General features: G+C 60.4%; 1 protein-coding gene across 1 annotated transcript; it reads right to left on the reverse strand.

Annotated features, from left to right (window-relative positions):
- Positions 1-5016: 5016 nt before the first annotated feature.
- TBX2 (T-box transcription factor 2) lies at positions 5017-15316 on the reverse strand. Its single transcript, XM_066201740.1, has 7 exons — positions 14249-15316; positions 13237-13504; positions 10537-10683; positions 9323-9399; positions 9071-9240; positions 7242-7855; positions 5017-6420 (listed from the first exon to the last, which is right to left on the reverse strand). Exons 1-7 carry the CDS (start codon positions 14611-14613, stop codon positions 5971-5973), a joined length of 2091 nt encoding a protein of 696 aa, XP_066057837.1. The 5' UTR covers positions 14614-15316; the 3' UTR covers positions 5017-5970.
- Between the last annotated feature and the right edge of the window lie 1952 nt (positions 15317-17268).

Below are 17268 nucleotides of genomic sequence, written 5' to 3' on the forward strand. Positions count from 1 at the left end.
GGGCAGGCAGGAGTACAGGGGGAGTACAGAGGGAAACCCCAGGAACACCTGTTGGCATCAGCCTTGGCTGAACCCCACATGGAACTGACCTCTTTTAAAGCCATTTCCAGGGTGTCCCCGAGGCCTGACATGGCCTGGAAGGGGAGGACAGCTCGAGCTGGCCCAGGGACAGCAGCACTGCAGTGTCTCCACCAGCTCATTATCTCCCAGCCTGGGGAATTGTTTCCCAAAAGTCTTTAAGTGATTCCCCCCAGCCGTGCAGGATTTTTGCACTGACAACACCTTTCTGCTGGGAACCGAGCCAGGATCTCCACAAGGTCATTTTGCAAAGACAATTAGGCAGTCCCTCGACAGCGCTGTCTCATTTTAATTAGATCTTATTTCCAAAGAATTACCGAGCGTGCCAGGCCCAAGGCTGGAGGCAAGGGCCATTTACAGGAATCAATGGGAAGCAAAGGACAGATGTACCTGGGCTCACGTCGCCAGCCACAGCAATGCCAGCGGCAGAGGAGCAGCCTTTCCTGCATGATTTCATCCATTAATTCCTCAGGCAATGTAAGACCTTCCGTGCAGAACACAGAGCATCACTGCTTCGGGCTGCTTGTGGGGGCTCAGGCACCTCGGAGTGAGTATTCCCTGCATTCTGAGGGGCTCTGGAGGTGTTGTAGGTACTGTGGGGTTTTTGGCAGAACCCACAGAGCTGGGGGAACGGTACCAGGTCCTCGAGAATCCACAGGACGGCTGCTCACGTGCGCACATGATCAGAAAAAGTGAACAGATACTCACACCAACACCTTCAGAAAGGTGCGACAAGGCCCTGCAGGTGGCAGGACACAGGGGACAGATGGACTGGAGGGCGGGCACAGCCTGGGGTACCTGCCACAGACCCCCCACTCCTGCGGTGTGCAGGGAGTCAAACCCCTGGGATCCCTGCCGGTGCCACCGGTACGGGGAACCCTCCGGGGACCCGCGACAGCGACCGCACCACCAGGGAACCCTCTGGGGACCCTCCGGGACCCGCCGGGACCCGCCGGGACCCCCGACCCGGCCGCGCCCCCGGGGCCGCCCCTCGGCGCGGCGCCGCTGCGCCACCTGGCGGCCGAGCCCGGGACAGCGCCGGGACTCACCGGGTTTGGAGCCGGGAAAACTCCGGGTTTGGGTTCGGGTTCGGGATTGCGTTTGGGTTTTCCTGCCACCCCACAACCAGGCGGTGCCGTCCCCGAGGCGCTGCCCTGAGAGAACTGTGCCCCCCTAGGAGGGCAGCGGAGGGGGCAGCTGGGCTCCCCCCGCCCGGAGCCTCCCCTCCATCCCGTCGGATGTCCCGAGCAGAGCCTCCTCCCTTCCCGGCGCGGCTCCGAGGAAGGCTTGGGAAAAAGCCCCGGCGGGCGCCGAGGGGCGACGGACCTGGCTGTCCCTCGCCATCACCCGCCGCTGTAAACAACCGGAATAAACCGAGAGCCTCCCCTTTCCCCTTTCCCACCCTGCCTGAAGAGCAAGAACGGAGCAAACGGTGCCTGCGGCTAAGAACCGGCTCCGTAACAAAATAAACAGCTGCTTTTTCACTGATAATGATTTTACCCCCCCTCCCCTCCACCCCCCAGACACCCACACGGATCAAAGTGGCTCTGGGAACCTTGTGACAGGGAGCAGCCTGGACGGCTGCTGCGCCCTTCCCACAGCCCCGGGCCGGGACAAGGACCGTGCCCCCTCGGGGATAACGGGCCAGAACCGGATGAGTGGGGCTAAGAAGCCTTTGAGACGCCGGTGCTCGGAGGAAGGATCCGGGCAGAGGCTCCGGGGGTTCAGCAGGCTCCGAGGACGCCCCATAAGGGTTCAGCCCCACAGCCCCATAAATCCCGTCCGGCCGCAGGTGCGGGTTCATCCCGCCCCGGGCGCACAGGTGCGCAGGGATGTCCGGCCGGCATGGGGGCGAGGCTTGGCCGGGAGCGGGGGGCGGCTGTGTGCAGAGCCCGCCGGGGCCCCTCCGCTGCCCTTTGTCTATTGATCCGCGATCGGCAGCCGCAGACAGAGCGGCGGCCCCGCGGGTAATTGGGGCTCCGGGGCCGTGACCGCGGCTGCGCCCCCCTCGCCCCTGCGCTCCGCGGGGAGCAGGAACGGCGGGGCCCTAATTGGGAGCCGGGGCTCGGCCCGCTCCGCTTTGTCCCGGGTGCGGAGGCAGCGCGGCGGCAGGACGGCGCCAGCCCCACAGAAAGAGCTGCCACCCCGCCGCCCGCCCCGTCGGACCGGGACTCCCCTTCCCCGACGCTGCGCTGGCACGGCCGGGGCTGGCAGATGAGATGTTGAGATGTTCCAGTGGGGGATTTGATCCCATGTGTGGCAGCGGCAGGCCCTGGGCTGGGAGAAGGTCCTGATGTAGAGCAGGATCCTGGCCCAGCTCCCTGGCATCGTTCTCAGACCCTCCGCCCCTTCTGCAACTTTCCGTATTGAAGGGGGGCTTTATAAAAAATGGAGAGCGGCTTTTTACATAGACAGACGACAGGGCAAGGGAGATGGTTTTAAACTAAAAGAGGTGAGATTTAGATTAAATGTTGGAGGGAAGTTCTTCCCTGTGAGAGTGCTGAGACCCTGGCACAGCTTGCCCAGAGAAGATGTGGCTGTTCCATCCCTGGGACTGTTCAAGGCCAGGTTGGATGGGGCTTGGAACAGCCTGGACGAGTATAAAGCGCCCCTACCCACAGCAGGGCCTTGGAACAAGATGGGTTTTAAGATTCCTCCCAACCTTTCTTTGTTTCTCTTATTCTGCCCCACATCCATGACCCAAAATGTGCAATGGCTCTGGGATAACACATGAACACAGGGCCGGCAGCCCAGATGAGGGGCGAGGGGTCCTGCAGAGCCCCCCTGGGCTGCACAGGGCCAAGAGCCGTGGCAGCGTTCCCCCTCTGCGGGGCTGCGAGATGCTCTGGCATGAGCTCATGTTCCTGTTTACAAACAGCCGCCCATGGAGCCCTTCCAGCAGCGCTATTGTGCTGCACGGCAGCTCAGCGGCCAAGGCAGCCGGGGTTTGTCCACCGGGCCCACGGAGCCCTCGGGGCAGCTCTGCTATTTTTAGTGTCCGGCCAAACACCTCGCGCATTCAGCTGAAGAAATTCAGAGCTCACCGCTAACCCCAGGGAAGGCTTCGGTGTTTGAGTACCCCGCTGCTCTGGTGGCACGGCAGGTTTAGGTGGTGAAACGCCAGCTCCAGACATCAGCAGAACTTCATTTTCGTGACCACCGTGGCACGGCCGAGGCGGGTTTTGCCAGGTGCAGGGCAGCAGAGCCGCGGGGGTGCCGTGCCGGGTGTGCCCCCGCGGGGCCTCCCAGCGCCTTTTCAGAGCCGAGGAAAAGAAATCCCAGCGCAGTGCGTGACTAATCGGTAGCTGCTCATCGAGCTGCTTTGAATGGGGTTTCTCAGAGCCTGCGGATGGCCGGGGCAGGCGTGGAGCAGCTCGGCTCCTGCTGGAACAGCCTGGCTGGGGGGGCCAGGCCCTGCTCTCTGCCTTCGGGCACTGTTCCTCAGGGTCGCCGTCATGAACCCACAGAACACTTTTCCCCTCCCCAGTGAAGAGTGGCTTTGTGCTCAGTGGGAAGGTTGGGATGTCTCGCTGGCACCAGGGCTTGCCCCCTAATCCAGGGAGGGTGACAGGGCTGTCCCTGACCCACCAGAATGGCAGGAACCCATCGTGAGGCTGCCCCAGCATGTTCTGCAGCACTGTCACCATCTCCCCACTGCGACTTTCCCAACCACTTTAGCCTAAATCCAGCCCATTTGGGTTAGAGGGAAAAGGGCCAGAGGAGCCCCCATACTGGCACAGGTTGTGACCCCTCGCTAAAAATAGAGCCCATTAAATTGCTGCTCCTCCTGAGCCATGTTTATTCGGAAATAAATCCTGCAAGCCTAACTTTAGTCAGCACTCTCCCCTCCTCCTAGGGAAGGCATCCCCACCCAGCTGCTCCCCCTGCAAGCAGAAATAATCCCAGAGGCCGCCGTCGAGGAACTCACCCCCAGCACCTCTCCTCAGACACTTGGGGAGGGGGTTGTGTCCGGAGGCCGTTCCCTGCCCGCAGGAACGGCAGCGGGGGAGGCCGAGGAGGGGCCGCCGATCCCGCCCCGTCGGGGGGAGCGCGGCGGCGCCAGCAGAGGGCGCCCTGCGCCCGGTTCTCCGCCTCGGCCCGCGGGGCCGCGCCCGCCGCGCGAACCCGGCCCGGGAGACGGGAATCCGTGAGGAAAGGCGCTGCTCCTTCCTCCGAGCCCCGCGACGCCCCGACCGGCTCCGGGCGCCGGGGGACACGGGGGGGATTTAAAACCAGCTGTCCCCGACGGTCCCGGGTCATCCCTTCCCCGTCATCCCTCCCCAGAGCACCGGCGGCGCCGCTCCGCTCCGCTCGCTCCATCCCCGCCGCTGCCGGCGTGACCAGCGCTCCCCGCCGCTCCCGGAGCGTCCCCGCAGCACCGGCGGGCCGGGACCGGCGGAGGCAGCCGGGCACCCGCGGAGGGTCCCGGTGCCGCATCCCCGCGCACCTGCCAAACCCCGGTGGTCAGAGCCGGCGGGTCGTGCCCTGCGCTCCCGCGCACCCCGGGGCCTTTTCCGTCTTTCCCCGTCAGCCACGGAGGCTCGGCGCCCCGCGGAAGGGGCGGCTCCCAGCGCTGCGCACCTGCGGAGGAGCGGCGGCCCCGACGGCCGCGGGAATGAAACAGGCGGGAGCCGGCAGGACTTCTCCGAGTAGATTTTCTTTTTTTTCCTTTTTTTTTTTTATTGAAAGATGTGAGAATTCATCAAAACTGAACAGACAGATACCCGAGTAACCAGCACGTTGCAAATCATGTATCTTTTTTTATTATTATTATTTTAAAACAAATATAGAGCACAGTCCTGTGATATTTAAATTTATTATACTTTTTTTTTTTTTTTTTTTTTGTTCTGGAGTGAAAAATAAAAACCTGAGGTTTATTCCTGCATTCTCTATACCCCGCACTGTAGCAATATCTTAGTTACGTTTTGGATTCGTTAGTTTGTTTTTTTTTTCTTGCGAAAGTCCGTTAAAGGATTGAAATCTTAGTTTTAATGACTCCGAAAATTGTTTTGTCAGTGGCACATGATTGTCCTAGAGAACAGGCGGGATAAACAATATTTTAAAACACAGAGAAACCAATATCTCCTTCAATCACAAAGAGCTAAATAGTTTTCATTTACAATATATATGTTCATGTAAAATGAAAAAAAAAAAAAAAAACAAAAAACAAAACCGAAAAAAAACCTTAAATGCGAGGAGTTAAACTCTAAATATTATGTACACACCAATGTACAACTCTGAATAAATTAATACCAATTTGCATATTCTGGGAATCCTTATAGCTTATTTACACAAATTACCATTTATTTCATAAATATCTGCCCAGGTACCCACGAGGCTTCTTCCCCTGCCGTGCCCGCTCTGTGCGGGGGCGGCTGCCGAGGCGGTTTGGTTTCCATCTTCCTTTTCTTATCTTTTTTATTATTATTATTTTTTTTTTTTTAAATCTTTTTAAATTATTTTTTTCCTTCCCCCTCCCCTTGCACAGATGAGGGTTTGGCCCCTCTCGCCCCGCACCGAGGTAGGGGTTGGGGCCGCCACCATCCATCAGGTGCCTCGGCACCAGATCATCGCCCTCCCCCGAGCTGCCCAGTGCTCGGTGTGGGGAACTGGGGGGGTCCTGGGGGCTCCGTGGCCTCGCTGGAGTTGGGGGGAGCCTCTCCCAGCCCCACAGCCGAAGGGTTGGGCAAGCCCTGCGCTCCAGCTGCTCCCTCCAGGCTCTGGGGTGGTGGGGTCCGCATGGCCCGCGGGGTCCGTCCCTCTGCTCCAGCACCCCCGGCTCCCTGTCCGCTCCCACCCCTCGCTCCTCAATAAATATTTATACTGTGCTGTACAAAATACCAGTGCTTCTCCGCCCCGCCGGGAGGGCTAGCGCTGCCCGGCCCGCCCGCTTCACTTCGGCGACTCCCTGCCGGGCGACAGCTCCCGCTGGCTCTCCAGCCCGCTCACCAGTCTCTGGATGTTCTGCAGTTCATTGAGGGACTCCTTCAGGGAGGAGCCCTTGGGGGAGGCAGCGGGGCGCTGGCCGCCCCCCTTGTGCAGGGGCACCTCGGGCAGGGGGCTGGATTCCCGGCTGCTGCCGGCCTTGGAGCCCTCGGAGGCGGGGTTGAGGCTGGCGGGCAGGCCGGTGGTCAGCAGGTTGGTGCTGGGCGGGATGGTGACCGGGAGCTGGTAGGGGCTGAAGCGCAGGCGGGGCCGGCTGCTGCCCAGGAAAGGGTTGCGGGACAGCGGCCCGGCGGCGGCGGCGCTGGTGGCCGGCATGGCCGAGGCGGCCGCTGCCGCCGCCGCCATGTAGGTGTAAGGGTAGGGGAAGAGTCCGCCGAAGGTGGGCATCGGGATTCCCTGTGGAGAGAGAAAGAGAGGTCGGAGTTGTGCTGCTGCTCCGCTGCGTCACCCCACTCCTGCCTGTCCCTCCCCCAGCTGTGTCCCCAAAACAAGCCAAAGCAGAGATAGAACAGCCTGGTGTGACCCTAAAAACGGAGTGTGGGGATACCTGCCCCATCTGCCCCATCCCAAGGCTGGTGACACCGAGCACGAACCCCTGTCTGAGATCTGCCCCATCCCTTCCCTGCACGCTGCCTGCGCAGCATCACAGCCCCTTAACCACATTAAAACACATTGTTAAGCAGGACGGATAAATTAGGGGAGTTCAAAGACATCTTTCTGTATTCCATCAGAGGAGATGGGAAAGGCAGCACCGGCACAGGCTCTGTGGGAGCGCTACAGAGCTGACAGGAAGACAGGGAGCTGCTGGATGGGGACAGCCAGGTCAGGCAGGGCCACAGCTCCTGACTTTGCCCTTGACTATGGAGGAGCTGTAGCAACTGCAAAAAAATCAAGATTCCCCCTCAAATCAACTCCAAAGCCACCTTCAAAATGTCCCCTGCATTCTGCCTGTGCCACATCTGGGAACACATCAGGGGTGTGTTACCCCCCTGTCCCTGTGGGCTGCAAAGGGCCTGGGGGAGGCTGGGGGCACCAACAGCTCCTTCCCCGCAACGGGACCACCCTGCATGTCCCCACACTGGAGGGGACACTGGCCAGGCCTGACCTGCATCCCCAAAGTGCTCCACTCACTCAGGGAGCTTTTTGGGATGGCATGAGGAGGAGATTCCAGGGCCCAACTGGACAGCAGGGATAGGGATGGAGGACACAGGGCTTACCTGAGAGGCCAACATGTGCTGGGAGAGGTGGAAAGGGAAAGGGGTGGCCGTCCCTGCCGCGCCCGGGGCGGACGAGAGGGCTCCGTTCTCCAGGCTGCCCCCGCCGGTCACCGAAGCCAGCAAGTGTCCCATGCCCATGGCAGAGAAGGCTCCGGGGGCCATGGCAAACTGTCCTGGGTGGATGAAGAGGGGCTGCCCGGCGCCCAGGGGGCTGAAGAACTGCTGCCCGTGGAGACCAGAGAGCGCCAGGCTCTGCAGGTGCCCGGCGCTCAGGTGCGGGGGGCTGTCCGTGTGCACCATCAGCGGGGCGAAGGCCTCCTTGCCCAGCCCGCCGCCCTCCGTGTCCTTCTTGCCTGGCTCCGTCTCTTTCCTCCGTCCTTCCACCTTGTCCTTCTCCAGGCCCCGTGGGCCGAACAGGCCCTCGCCAGGACCCTCCCGGGGGGATGCCCCATCCTTGGATTTCTCCGGGCTGTGCCTCTCCTTGCTCCGCTCCTCGGGGCACCGGGGGCTGCCGCGGGGCGTCGCGTCCTCGGCGCTGGGGCTGGCTGCTGCCACCGGCCGCTCCTCGGGCACCTTCTCCACCTCGGCGTCGCTGTCAGCCCCTGCCTTCTCCTCTGCAAGGGGAGGGAGGGGCAGAGGGTCAGAGCAGAAGCACCCAGGGGAGGCGAGGAAGGGTCGCCCACAAGAGCCCTGGTGTCAGGGAGAGGTTGCGACGGCGAAGCCGCGCTCGTTATTAATGGGAGAGACTCGTTTTTGGGGGGCAGAAATGGGCCCTGGTGCTATGGTCACTCTGGGGAAAGGGGATTAACAAACAGCAAGTGCTGTGGCTGGGCCAAACAGGAAAAAAAATAGGTTTGATGGAGAACCAGGCTCTATTACAGCTGCAAAGTCCAAGCGGGGATGAGGAGAGCGGGCAGCGCGGGAGGAAATGGTCCTGAGTATATTTAATTACACGGAGCTGATCGCCAGTGCACCGTGGATTTATTCCAAATGTGCAGGTTGAGGCAGGTTAAAGAGCCAGCTCTAAGGCTGGGAGTATGGCGCAGACTTCTCTAAAAAAGGGCTTTAATTTAAAAAAACCCCATTGAGCTCTCAGAGGAGGCAGGGGGATGCGGGGCGAGGCTGAACGGCTCCACTAAACGAGAAAAGCCTTTTGGTGCGGGTGAGGTGAAGCTCTGCAGGCTGGGGCAAATATTCGGGGAAGCCTTTGAAAGTGGAGAGGGGTGTAATAAACCCTCCCTCCAGCTCGGGGTGGGGGGTTGCAGTTTTGATGAAGGTTTGCAGGGAATCGAGTTGGTGGAAAGTTTAAAGAGCAGATTGATAGTGCGGCGAGACAAAACCCAGCATCGAACAACTGCAGCGTGGGAGCTGCTGGTTGATTTTCATTTACCAGCTTGGAGCCCTGGAGTTCCAACATTTTTTTTTCTCCCTCTTTCAAATGTATTAATTCTTTTTCTTTTCTCTTTTTTCTCTCTTTTTTTAGGGGAGTGTGAGATTCCCCTGGAAGGCAGGGCACACGGGGCTAACGTGGCGAGCACACGGGCTGCTTTGCCATTTCTTCTTGCATAATATAAATACAAGACATCAGGTGCATAGAGGATCACATACATACTCAAAAGAAAATATATAAAGAGAAAAACCTTGCAAATCATGGATGCCGTTTGTGTTTGCCCTGTTTTGGTCCTTTCAACCCCTGGGCTTCCCTGTGTGCAGCATCCCCATCTTTATTTTCCCCGGTGTTTTGCCTCCCTGCCCGCAGGAAAATCAGCACGCAGCAGCCCCGAGGGAGCCGTTTGGGGACATTTAGGGGACATTTGGGGACCGTTTACCTCTGCCGCTGCCCTTGAGGCGCAGGGGGCTGGGGAGGGCACCCACGGGCGAGTGCAGGGCATCCCGCACGGCCGAGGGCTCGCAGGAGGAGGCGTCCGACTCGCCGCCGTCGCGGTCGGGCTTGCAGGGCTCCTCGTACATCCGCAGGGAGGGCAGGGAGAGCTGCTTCCTGCGGGGGAGAGGCAGCGTCGGGCACCGGCCGTCCCCCCGTGGGCACCGAGCCGGGGTGGGGGGACAGGCACACCCCTTACCTCTTCTCCCTCCGGCCATTTCCCGTGTCCCGAAAGCCCTTGGCGAAGGGGTTGTTATCGATTTTCAGCTGCGTGATCTGCCAGGAGGGGGAGAGAAGGAGAGAAGGGGGCGGCGTGAAGCCCTGGCCGCCCCCTCCCTTCCCCGCCGCCGTCGGGGAGCCCGGGGTGCTCGGCTCAGGCTGCGGAGCCCGCGTTAACACACCGCATTGCTTTATTAAAAATGATGCTGAGGTTTGGGCTTGAATTATTAATAGCGTCTTAATGATAGGAAGTTATTTTTCACGGCCCCCCGGAGGGAAGATGGCGACTGAGCTGTGCCGGCGCTGGTTTAAAAGCTATTCTTATCCCCCTCCCTGCCACGGGGCTGCCGGGGCCGGCGACATCAGGGCGCTCAATAATGCATGGCCCTGAACACACGGCCCCGAGAGGGGCTCTGGAAAAGGCCCGGCTGCCCGGCCCCGCCGCGACCCCCGGCCCGAGCATCCCCCCGGCCCGAGCATCCCCCGCCCGACGGGGCCCACGGCCGGCGGCCGCCCCGCGCAGCTTGCGGCCCGGGCCGGCAGACAAAGTGCTCTTTAATCGATTGTGACTCTTCGCCATAAACTTTACGAGGGAAACAAGCCCACCAGGACCCTCAGACAGAGCTGTCAATTAGCGTCAGCAGCCAGGGGTGGAGGTGGGGGTCAGCTTTTGGGTTAAAACGCACACACACGACTCTTGGAAGGGGACGGCAGAGGCTCTCTGCTGCCCATGGCGCTCTCCTGGCTCTGCCTGCTCACTCGCTAAATCACGAAAGCAACTAAAATTAGCTTATCTGCCTCTATTTTTTGGCTCCTCCAGAGCCCTGGGCACCTTCTCGGTGAGGCTGCCCAGGCCTGGTGCTGCTCTCCACAGCCTGGGCCTGCAGCAAAGCCTCCCACGGCCCAGAAAGGCGCAACAAACTCCGTGAGGGGATTTATTCACAGCAATAATAGAAATCCTGACAACGGCATTGATATTAATACTAAAAATAGCGATAATAAAACAAGCAGCATGAGGGTGCATCCTGCTCTGAGGGCTCGAGGTTTAACCTTCCTACTGTTGCTGCTTTTTGTGCCCCGAAATATCCTCACCAACACGCGCGCACACACAAAATACGGTGATATGGGGTGAGGGATGGGACAGGGGGGAGAACAGGGACAGGGACAGGACAGGGATGGGGACAGGGGCGGTACCTTGTCGTTCTGGTAGGCAGTGACGGCGATGAAGTCGGTCTCGGGGAACACGTAGGTGCGGAAGGTGCTGTAGGGCAGCTTGAGGATGTCGTTGGCCCGCACGATGTGGAACCTGGGCTGGTACTTGTGCATGGAGTTCAGGATGGTCTGGGAAGGGCGAGAGAGCACAGCCCGAGGCTGCCGTCAGCCCCACACATCCAGCTCCCTCCCTAGAAAAACCCCTTTTCTCCCCCAAACAACCAAAAAAAAAAAAAAAAAAAAATTACGCCCCTCAAATTCACCCAGAGGAAGGAATGCCAGAGAAGGAAATTTCCTTTTGTTGTTGTTGATGCCACTGCAGGCTGTGTCCCCAAAGAAGGAGGTCAGGGAACGCGGGCAGAACAGCATCTTTGCGGGTGCTAAGCACGGCAATAAAGCAGCAAAAGGGATCTCCCGGTTTTATTACAACCCTGCCAAGCGCGAGGCGACTTCTCGACATGTTTCTCACCGCTTTTCATATTTCCGTCCTTAAAAATAAATTACTATCCCTCACCACCACACACACACACACAAAAAAATAACGTTAAAAGGCTCTTGGGTGAGTGTCGGGGGCGGCAGGAGCCGGTGCCAGCCCCAGCCAGCGCCTGCGACCTGAAAGGAGCGTTTCACCACGAGCCACAGCGAATTTATGTCTCGGAGCAACGTTGCAGAAGGAACAGACTTTTTTTTCCCCCCAGCCAGGTGTCTGAAAGCCTCGCCAACACTCAAAGCCGTTCTCTACTCTTTCGTTTTAATTTTTTTTTTTTTTGAGTTTGGTTTGTTGGGGCTTTTTTAAAAAAAAAATAAAACCCGAATTCCCCGTGATTTGGCTGAGGATTTTTTGGAAGCGGGTGAACACCCCGAGCAGCGCCCCTGGGGCCGCTCCGACCCCTCTTTCCCCTCGCTGCCTGCTTTCCTGCCCGATGGCTTTTAAATAATTCCCCAACCTGCTGCGGTCGGACTGAAATGCAGAATTCGCTGCCCAGAGTTCGTAGGGGGACGGCGAAAGCTTGAGTAATTATTGTCAAATAACGTCGGCCAAATGGCTAAATAATTATCACTTCATTTCGGTTTAGAAGGTAATAAAAAAAATCCCCCCCTTTTTTTTTTTTTAACCCAAGCAATAATCACCTGCTGACGAACTGTCAGATCGCTGTTAAATTGATATAATCTAGACGGGATTTATCATGAAAACGGTGCAAAAACTCTCATTCAGGCGTGCAAATCTGCATTCCTTTAAAAAAAATAATCATCCCTCTCTGACCAGATGGGCACTGGCTAAACCCTCATCTCCCAGATTTAACACAGTCCGGATTTTGGACAACGACAGATACCAGAAATCTTTAATTGAAGGAGGCGAACCGTTAAAAGCGCTGAATCAAACTAGTTTTTCACCAGTACAAGAAAAAAAAAAAAGAAAAAAAAAGGTATTTTTTAAGACTCCTTCTCTATCGATTTACCTTGCTGGCTATAAATAACCTCGTAATGTATTATTTAGCAAAGACGCTGTTCCCTGCCTTAAGGAAAAAAAAAATAAAAGTGAGAGAGAGAAAAAAAAAAAAAAAAAAAGAAGAAGAAGCAAAAGAAAAAAAGAGAGTGGAAAAAATAGAGAGGGAGAAAAAATAAAAAGAGAAGGGAAAGTCCTCCGGGAGGTGCGGAGCTGCTCGGAGCTCCCCAGCGGAGCGGGGTCCCGCAGCCCCCGCAGCGGCTCCGCCGGCCCCGGCTCCCCGCTAATTACCGTATCAGCAGCGCTGCACGATGAACTTTCCCTTTATCGCCCTAAATGCTCGCTCAGAGGAAGGAGAGCTGGGATTTCCCCCTCCGTGCATTCCCGCAGGATCGCTCTCCCTCCCCTCTCGTCCTGACCCTGCTTTCCGCGGGTCTCTGCAAACGGCCCAGCGCTCTTCGCTGTCTTTTTCTTTTTTTTCTTTTCCCTCTCCCTCTCTCTTTTTTTCCCCTCTCTTTGTTTATTTTGGTTGGCGGCTTTTCGGCTTAATTTCTTTGTTTTGTTTCACCTCCTTTAGGTGATGCAGACCCCATCAACAGGGATATAAACAGGGGCTTTCAGAGGCAGATGGTGCCAACGACCCCAGCCCTTCTCTCCCGGCTGCGGAAACCCAGCGCAGGTGCGGCCGGCCCCGGGTGGCAGCGACAGCCCCTGTCCGGCCACCGCCCCGTCGGGGCTGCCCCCAGCACGGTCTCGGCCCTGCACATCCACCTCCCTAAATTCCTCTCCCCACAGAGCCTCCAAGGCTTGGCAAGAAGCAGCAGGACAGGCCGCGGAGGCCTCGGGATGCGGGAGCCAAGAGGAGCCCGCTGCCCAACCCTCCCTTTTTCCCCCGGAGAACGGAGCTGCCCCTCGGTGCCGGGCAGGACCAGGGGCTGGGGGCTGCCAGGCCACCGCAAGGCCCGGCCAGGCCCTGCCCGACCCGGCTGGAGGAGGCTTTAAAACCCCGCTGTTCCCCCGGCGGGATCACGGGCAGCCCCGGCACCTGGTACACCCCACAGCGGGCAAACCCCACAGCGGGCAGGGACCCCGCACAGGGCAAACCCCACAGCGGGCAGGGACCCCGCACAGGGCAAACCCCACAGCGGGCAGGGACCCCGCACAGGGCAAACCCCACAGCGGGCAGACCCCGCTCCTGCCCGGGGGGCTCCGCTCTGCCCCGCAGCCGCACTTACAAAGCCGTGCTTATCCGAGATGTTGTTGGTGAGCTTGAGCTTGTGAAAGGCAACAGGTTTGGCCATCCACTGCTCCCCCGTGGCCGGGCTGTCGGGGTGGATGTACATGCGCTTGGGCATCTCCGGGTCGGCCTTGCCGGCCACCATCCAGCGGGAGTTGTGGAATTTGTACCGGCAATCGTCGGCCGCCACTATATCCATCAGCAAAATGTACTTGGCCTTCTTGTCCAGGCCGCTCACCCGCACCTTGAACGGGGGGAACATCCTCCTGCGGAGAGACCCAGAGCGCTACAGGGCTGCCCCCGCCCGCCGCCGAGCCCCGACGGCCCCGGCCCCACCGAGCCCCCCGCACCGCCCGGCCCCGGCCCCGCCGAGCCCCCAAACTGCTCCCAAACCACCATCTTTTAGTTCACTTCGCTGAGGATTCCCAACCGTCCTCACGTCCTCACTTCTTCTCATCCCACTGTGCTGCCCACGCCGCGGCAGAAAAGCAGGGGGAAAGCTCAAGGAGAAAAAAAAAAAATCCCATTTCGGGGAATGAGGGGCGAAAATATCTCCTTGTTTTCTCCTGTTTCTCTGCCCTTCTCCGACCCGCTCGCTCAGCACCTCCGGCTGCCTCTCCCGGGCCCGGGGCCACGGGCAGGGCCGGGGGACGACCCCGGGCGTGGGGAAAGTTTGGCAGGAGGGAAGGAAACAGCGGGAAGCTGCCGTAAACAACGGGAGCGGGGGATTCCGAGCGCTCGGTTAACGTGCACGAATTTAATTTGGGATCGCGCTCGGAAAAGTACTAATGGGAGCGGGGGCGGAGGGGGGGGGGGGGGGGGGGGGAGCGGTGACTGGAAAGCTCGGAGAAGCAGGGGGGGAAAACACCTCCGAAAAACTGCAGGGATCGAAACTGCCCGCGTTATTCCATGGGGAAGGATGGGAAGCGGGATGGAGCGAGGGGCGAGGGCGCTGCGCGGCCGCGCAGGTGCGGGGCGGGCTGGGGGAGCTGCGCGGGGCCGGCTCTTACCTCCCCGACTTGGTGATCACCATCTCGGTGCCCAGCTTGTGAAACTGGTCCCAAAGCTCTTTGGCTTCCAGCGTTACTTTGGGGTCGTCTTCGACCTCCTCCTCGGGCTCCAGGCTTTTGAGAGAGCGCAGATGGGCGGCTTGGTGGTGGTGTCCCAGGGCCGAGACGTGCAGCCCGGCCTCGGCCGCGCCGGCCAGCCCCGGGTCCGGCATGGGCTTCGCCAACGCCGCCGGAGGCAGAGCCAGAGCCGGGAAAAAGGACGGCTGGGCGGCTGCGAGGAAAGCGGACATGGGGAAATCAGCCGGCCGGGGTGCGTGGAAGGGGTGGTAAGCCATGGCAGTCCCTGGGAAGGCTGGATCTCTCATCGGTGCATCCACAAATCCAGGAGAAAAAGAGGGATTCCCTTTACAAAAAACCGCGCGCGTGTGTGTGTATTTGTTGGCTTTTTATATTTTTTTTCCCCCTCTCCTGCCCAGCGAACTCGCTCGAGTCTCTGGAAGAGGAAGGAAAATCAACAACACAGACACACACACTCCGAAAAAAAAAAAAAGCATAAAAAAAAGAAGGCGAAAATCAGCCGAACTAGATTCGGAGAAAAAAAATTAAAAAAAAAAAAAAGGAGAAAAAAAAAAGAAGAAAAAAATATAAGAAGGAAAAAAAAAAAAAAAAGGAAAAGCGAGGCAGTTCCCGGCTCCTGGGACTCCCGGTCTGCGGAGGGGAGACAGTAGGTCCTTATTTTTTGTTGTTGTTGTTGCAGCGAGGGAGAGCGAGCGAGGGAACGAGCCCTCCCAGGAAAGTCCTTCCCGACACTAAAATAGAAACAAAAGCCGGGTCGGGGCTGCGCGGGGCTGCGCGGGGCGCGGCGGGGTAGGAGCGGCCGCGCTGCCCTCACACCCCCGCGGGCCCGGGCTGCGCCCCGGCGGGGCCGGCCCGGCTCCGCGCTCCGCGCTCGGCGCTGGGGCTCGGGCTGCTCATGGCCAAAAGCAGCCGAGTGGGAACGGTGAGATCTTGTCCTGATCTCTGTAAAACTGTGACTATCTCACATGTCCTTCCTGCTCTGATCCGCCCGCTAATGAGCCAAGCCCCCTTGATTGCTGATTTTACGCGTTTCAGACCAATTGTGGATCTGCATAGGCGGGGTTTTGACAGCTCCGGCCAAGCTCCGGGCGCGGGGGGGCGGGGGGCGCGGAGGGAGGGAGGAAGGGAAGAAGGGAAAAAAAAAAAAAAAAAAAGGGAGAAAAGAAAAAAAAAAAAAAAGAAGAAGGTGTCGGAAGCATCGGCAGTAAGAAAACATGTCAACAGAATAAAATATTAACCAATGACAGAGAAAAGTGCTCGAAATCCCACCCCCGGCTCCTTTCCGCATACCGGGTCAGCCCCGGCTGCGCCGCCGGTGCGGGGCCAGCGCGGAGCCACCTCGGCGGAGCGGGGCGCGGAGCCACGGGGGCGGGGGGCGGCGGCTGAGGCCCCCGCCGGGCTCCGCGGGGGCGGCGGGCCGGGGGGGGGGGGGCCGAGAGGCCGGGGGAGCCCGGCGGCGGCCGCCGAAAGACAGATCCCGGAGAGCGGATCGCGGTGGGGCGCGCCCCGCCCGCCGCTCCGCGCGCGACCGCGCACAAACCGCGCAGCGCCGACGGGGCGGCCGCCGGAAGCGCGGCCCGGCGGGCGGAGAGCTGCGGGCGGCGGCGAGGCCCCGAGCGGCGACCTCCAGCGCGGGTGAGTCGCTCCCAGCCGTCGCCCCCCAACCCTGCCCCTGACCGGGAGCCGGGAGGGGGGGTTCCGCCCGCAGCTCCGCGCCCGCTTCGGAGGCGCAGAGCCCCGGACCCCGCCGTCCAGGCGCGTCGGGTACGCGGCCCGGGGCCAGCGCGGCGGTGCCCGGCCGGAGGGGCTGTTTACCCGGGCGGGGGGAGGCAGATAAGGAGGAGGGGGGGACACTCCGGGGCTGTTTGCCGAGGGATTAAGGCCGGTCCCGCCGCGCCGGGGCCCGGGGGGGCGGCGGGCGCGGTGGGTGTCCCCTCGGAGAGGCCGGTTTGGAGATCTGCGCTGATTAACTGAGGGCCGCGGTGGCTGAAGAGGGCCCTGGCGCCAGGCGGCTGAGCCCTCACAATAAAGACCCGTCTCTTGTCACTTCATATTTACCCCCAAATCTTCAAAAAGCGCCCTGCCATCCTTCCAAGGCTCCTGCCCCCGCCGCCTGCGCTGCGACCGGGAGGGACGGTGGGGGTGGCGGCCGGCCCACTCCTCTGCTCCCCGGCCTGTCCCCCCCGCCCCCGGGCCCTCCCGCTCCGCGGACGCGCAGCGAGGCGCGGCCGCGGCAGCTCGGAGCCCTCGTGGTCCCGTGGCGCTGCTCCCCGCGCAGGGTGGGATGCGGGGACCCCCGGGTGTCCCCTTCCCTTCCCGACTTCTCTCTGTTCCTCCGCCCCGGTTCATCCTGCTGGTAGCGACCCCCGCCCGCAGCCCCCGGCGGAGCCTCATCGCCATCCCCGGGCTCTGCTCGGGGCCGATCTCCACCTGCCCCGCGTCCCGCGGCAGGTTCACCTCTGCCCGCACCGCGCCCGACGGGGCGGGCACCGCGCCTCACCCCCCGGGGCTGCCCGGGGCCGGGGGGGTCCCGCTGACCATTGAACGGGCAACGGGGACTGAAATTTAAACCCAATTTGGACTTTGCTTCCTCGCCGCCGTGGAAAACTGCTGACGGCAGCTTTGGCAAAAGTGGGGCTTGCTTGTATTTTTTTTTTTTTTACCCCAAATATCCCCCCCCCCCCAAGAAAAAGTGGAGCCTTTCATTGCCTCGGGGGGAGTCTCCCCACGCCGGGACGGTTCTCCGCGGGAAGACGCGGGGCCAGGCCCTTCTGGGCTTGGAGCAGCCGTGTCCCGGCGAGGAAAGGTCGCCTGTCCTCCGGGCCACCGGCCGGCGCCCCGCCCGTGCCCCCCGCACCTCTGTGACACAGCAAGCGGCCTCGCCTGCAGAATAAAATAATCCAGAGCAGCCTCGTCTTCCCGACCTTCCGTAGCGACGGCCG

This window comes from Chamaea fasciata, unplaced genomic scaffold (genome assembly GCF_029207755.1).
Source record: "Chamaea fasciata isolate MVZ Bird 193981 ecotype frontalis unplaced genomic scaffold, bChaFas1.0.hap1 SCAF_21, whole genome shotgun sequence".
NCBI classification, from domain to species: Eukaryota; Metazoa; Chordata; class Aves; order Passeriformes; family Sylviidae; genus Chamaea; species Chamaea fasciata.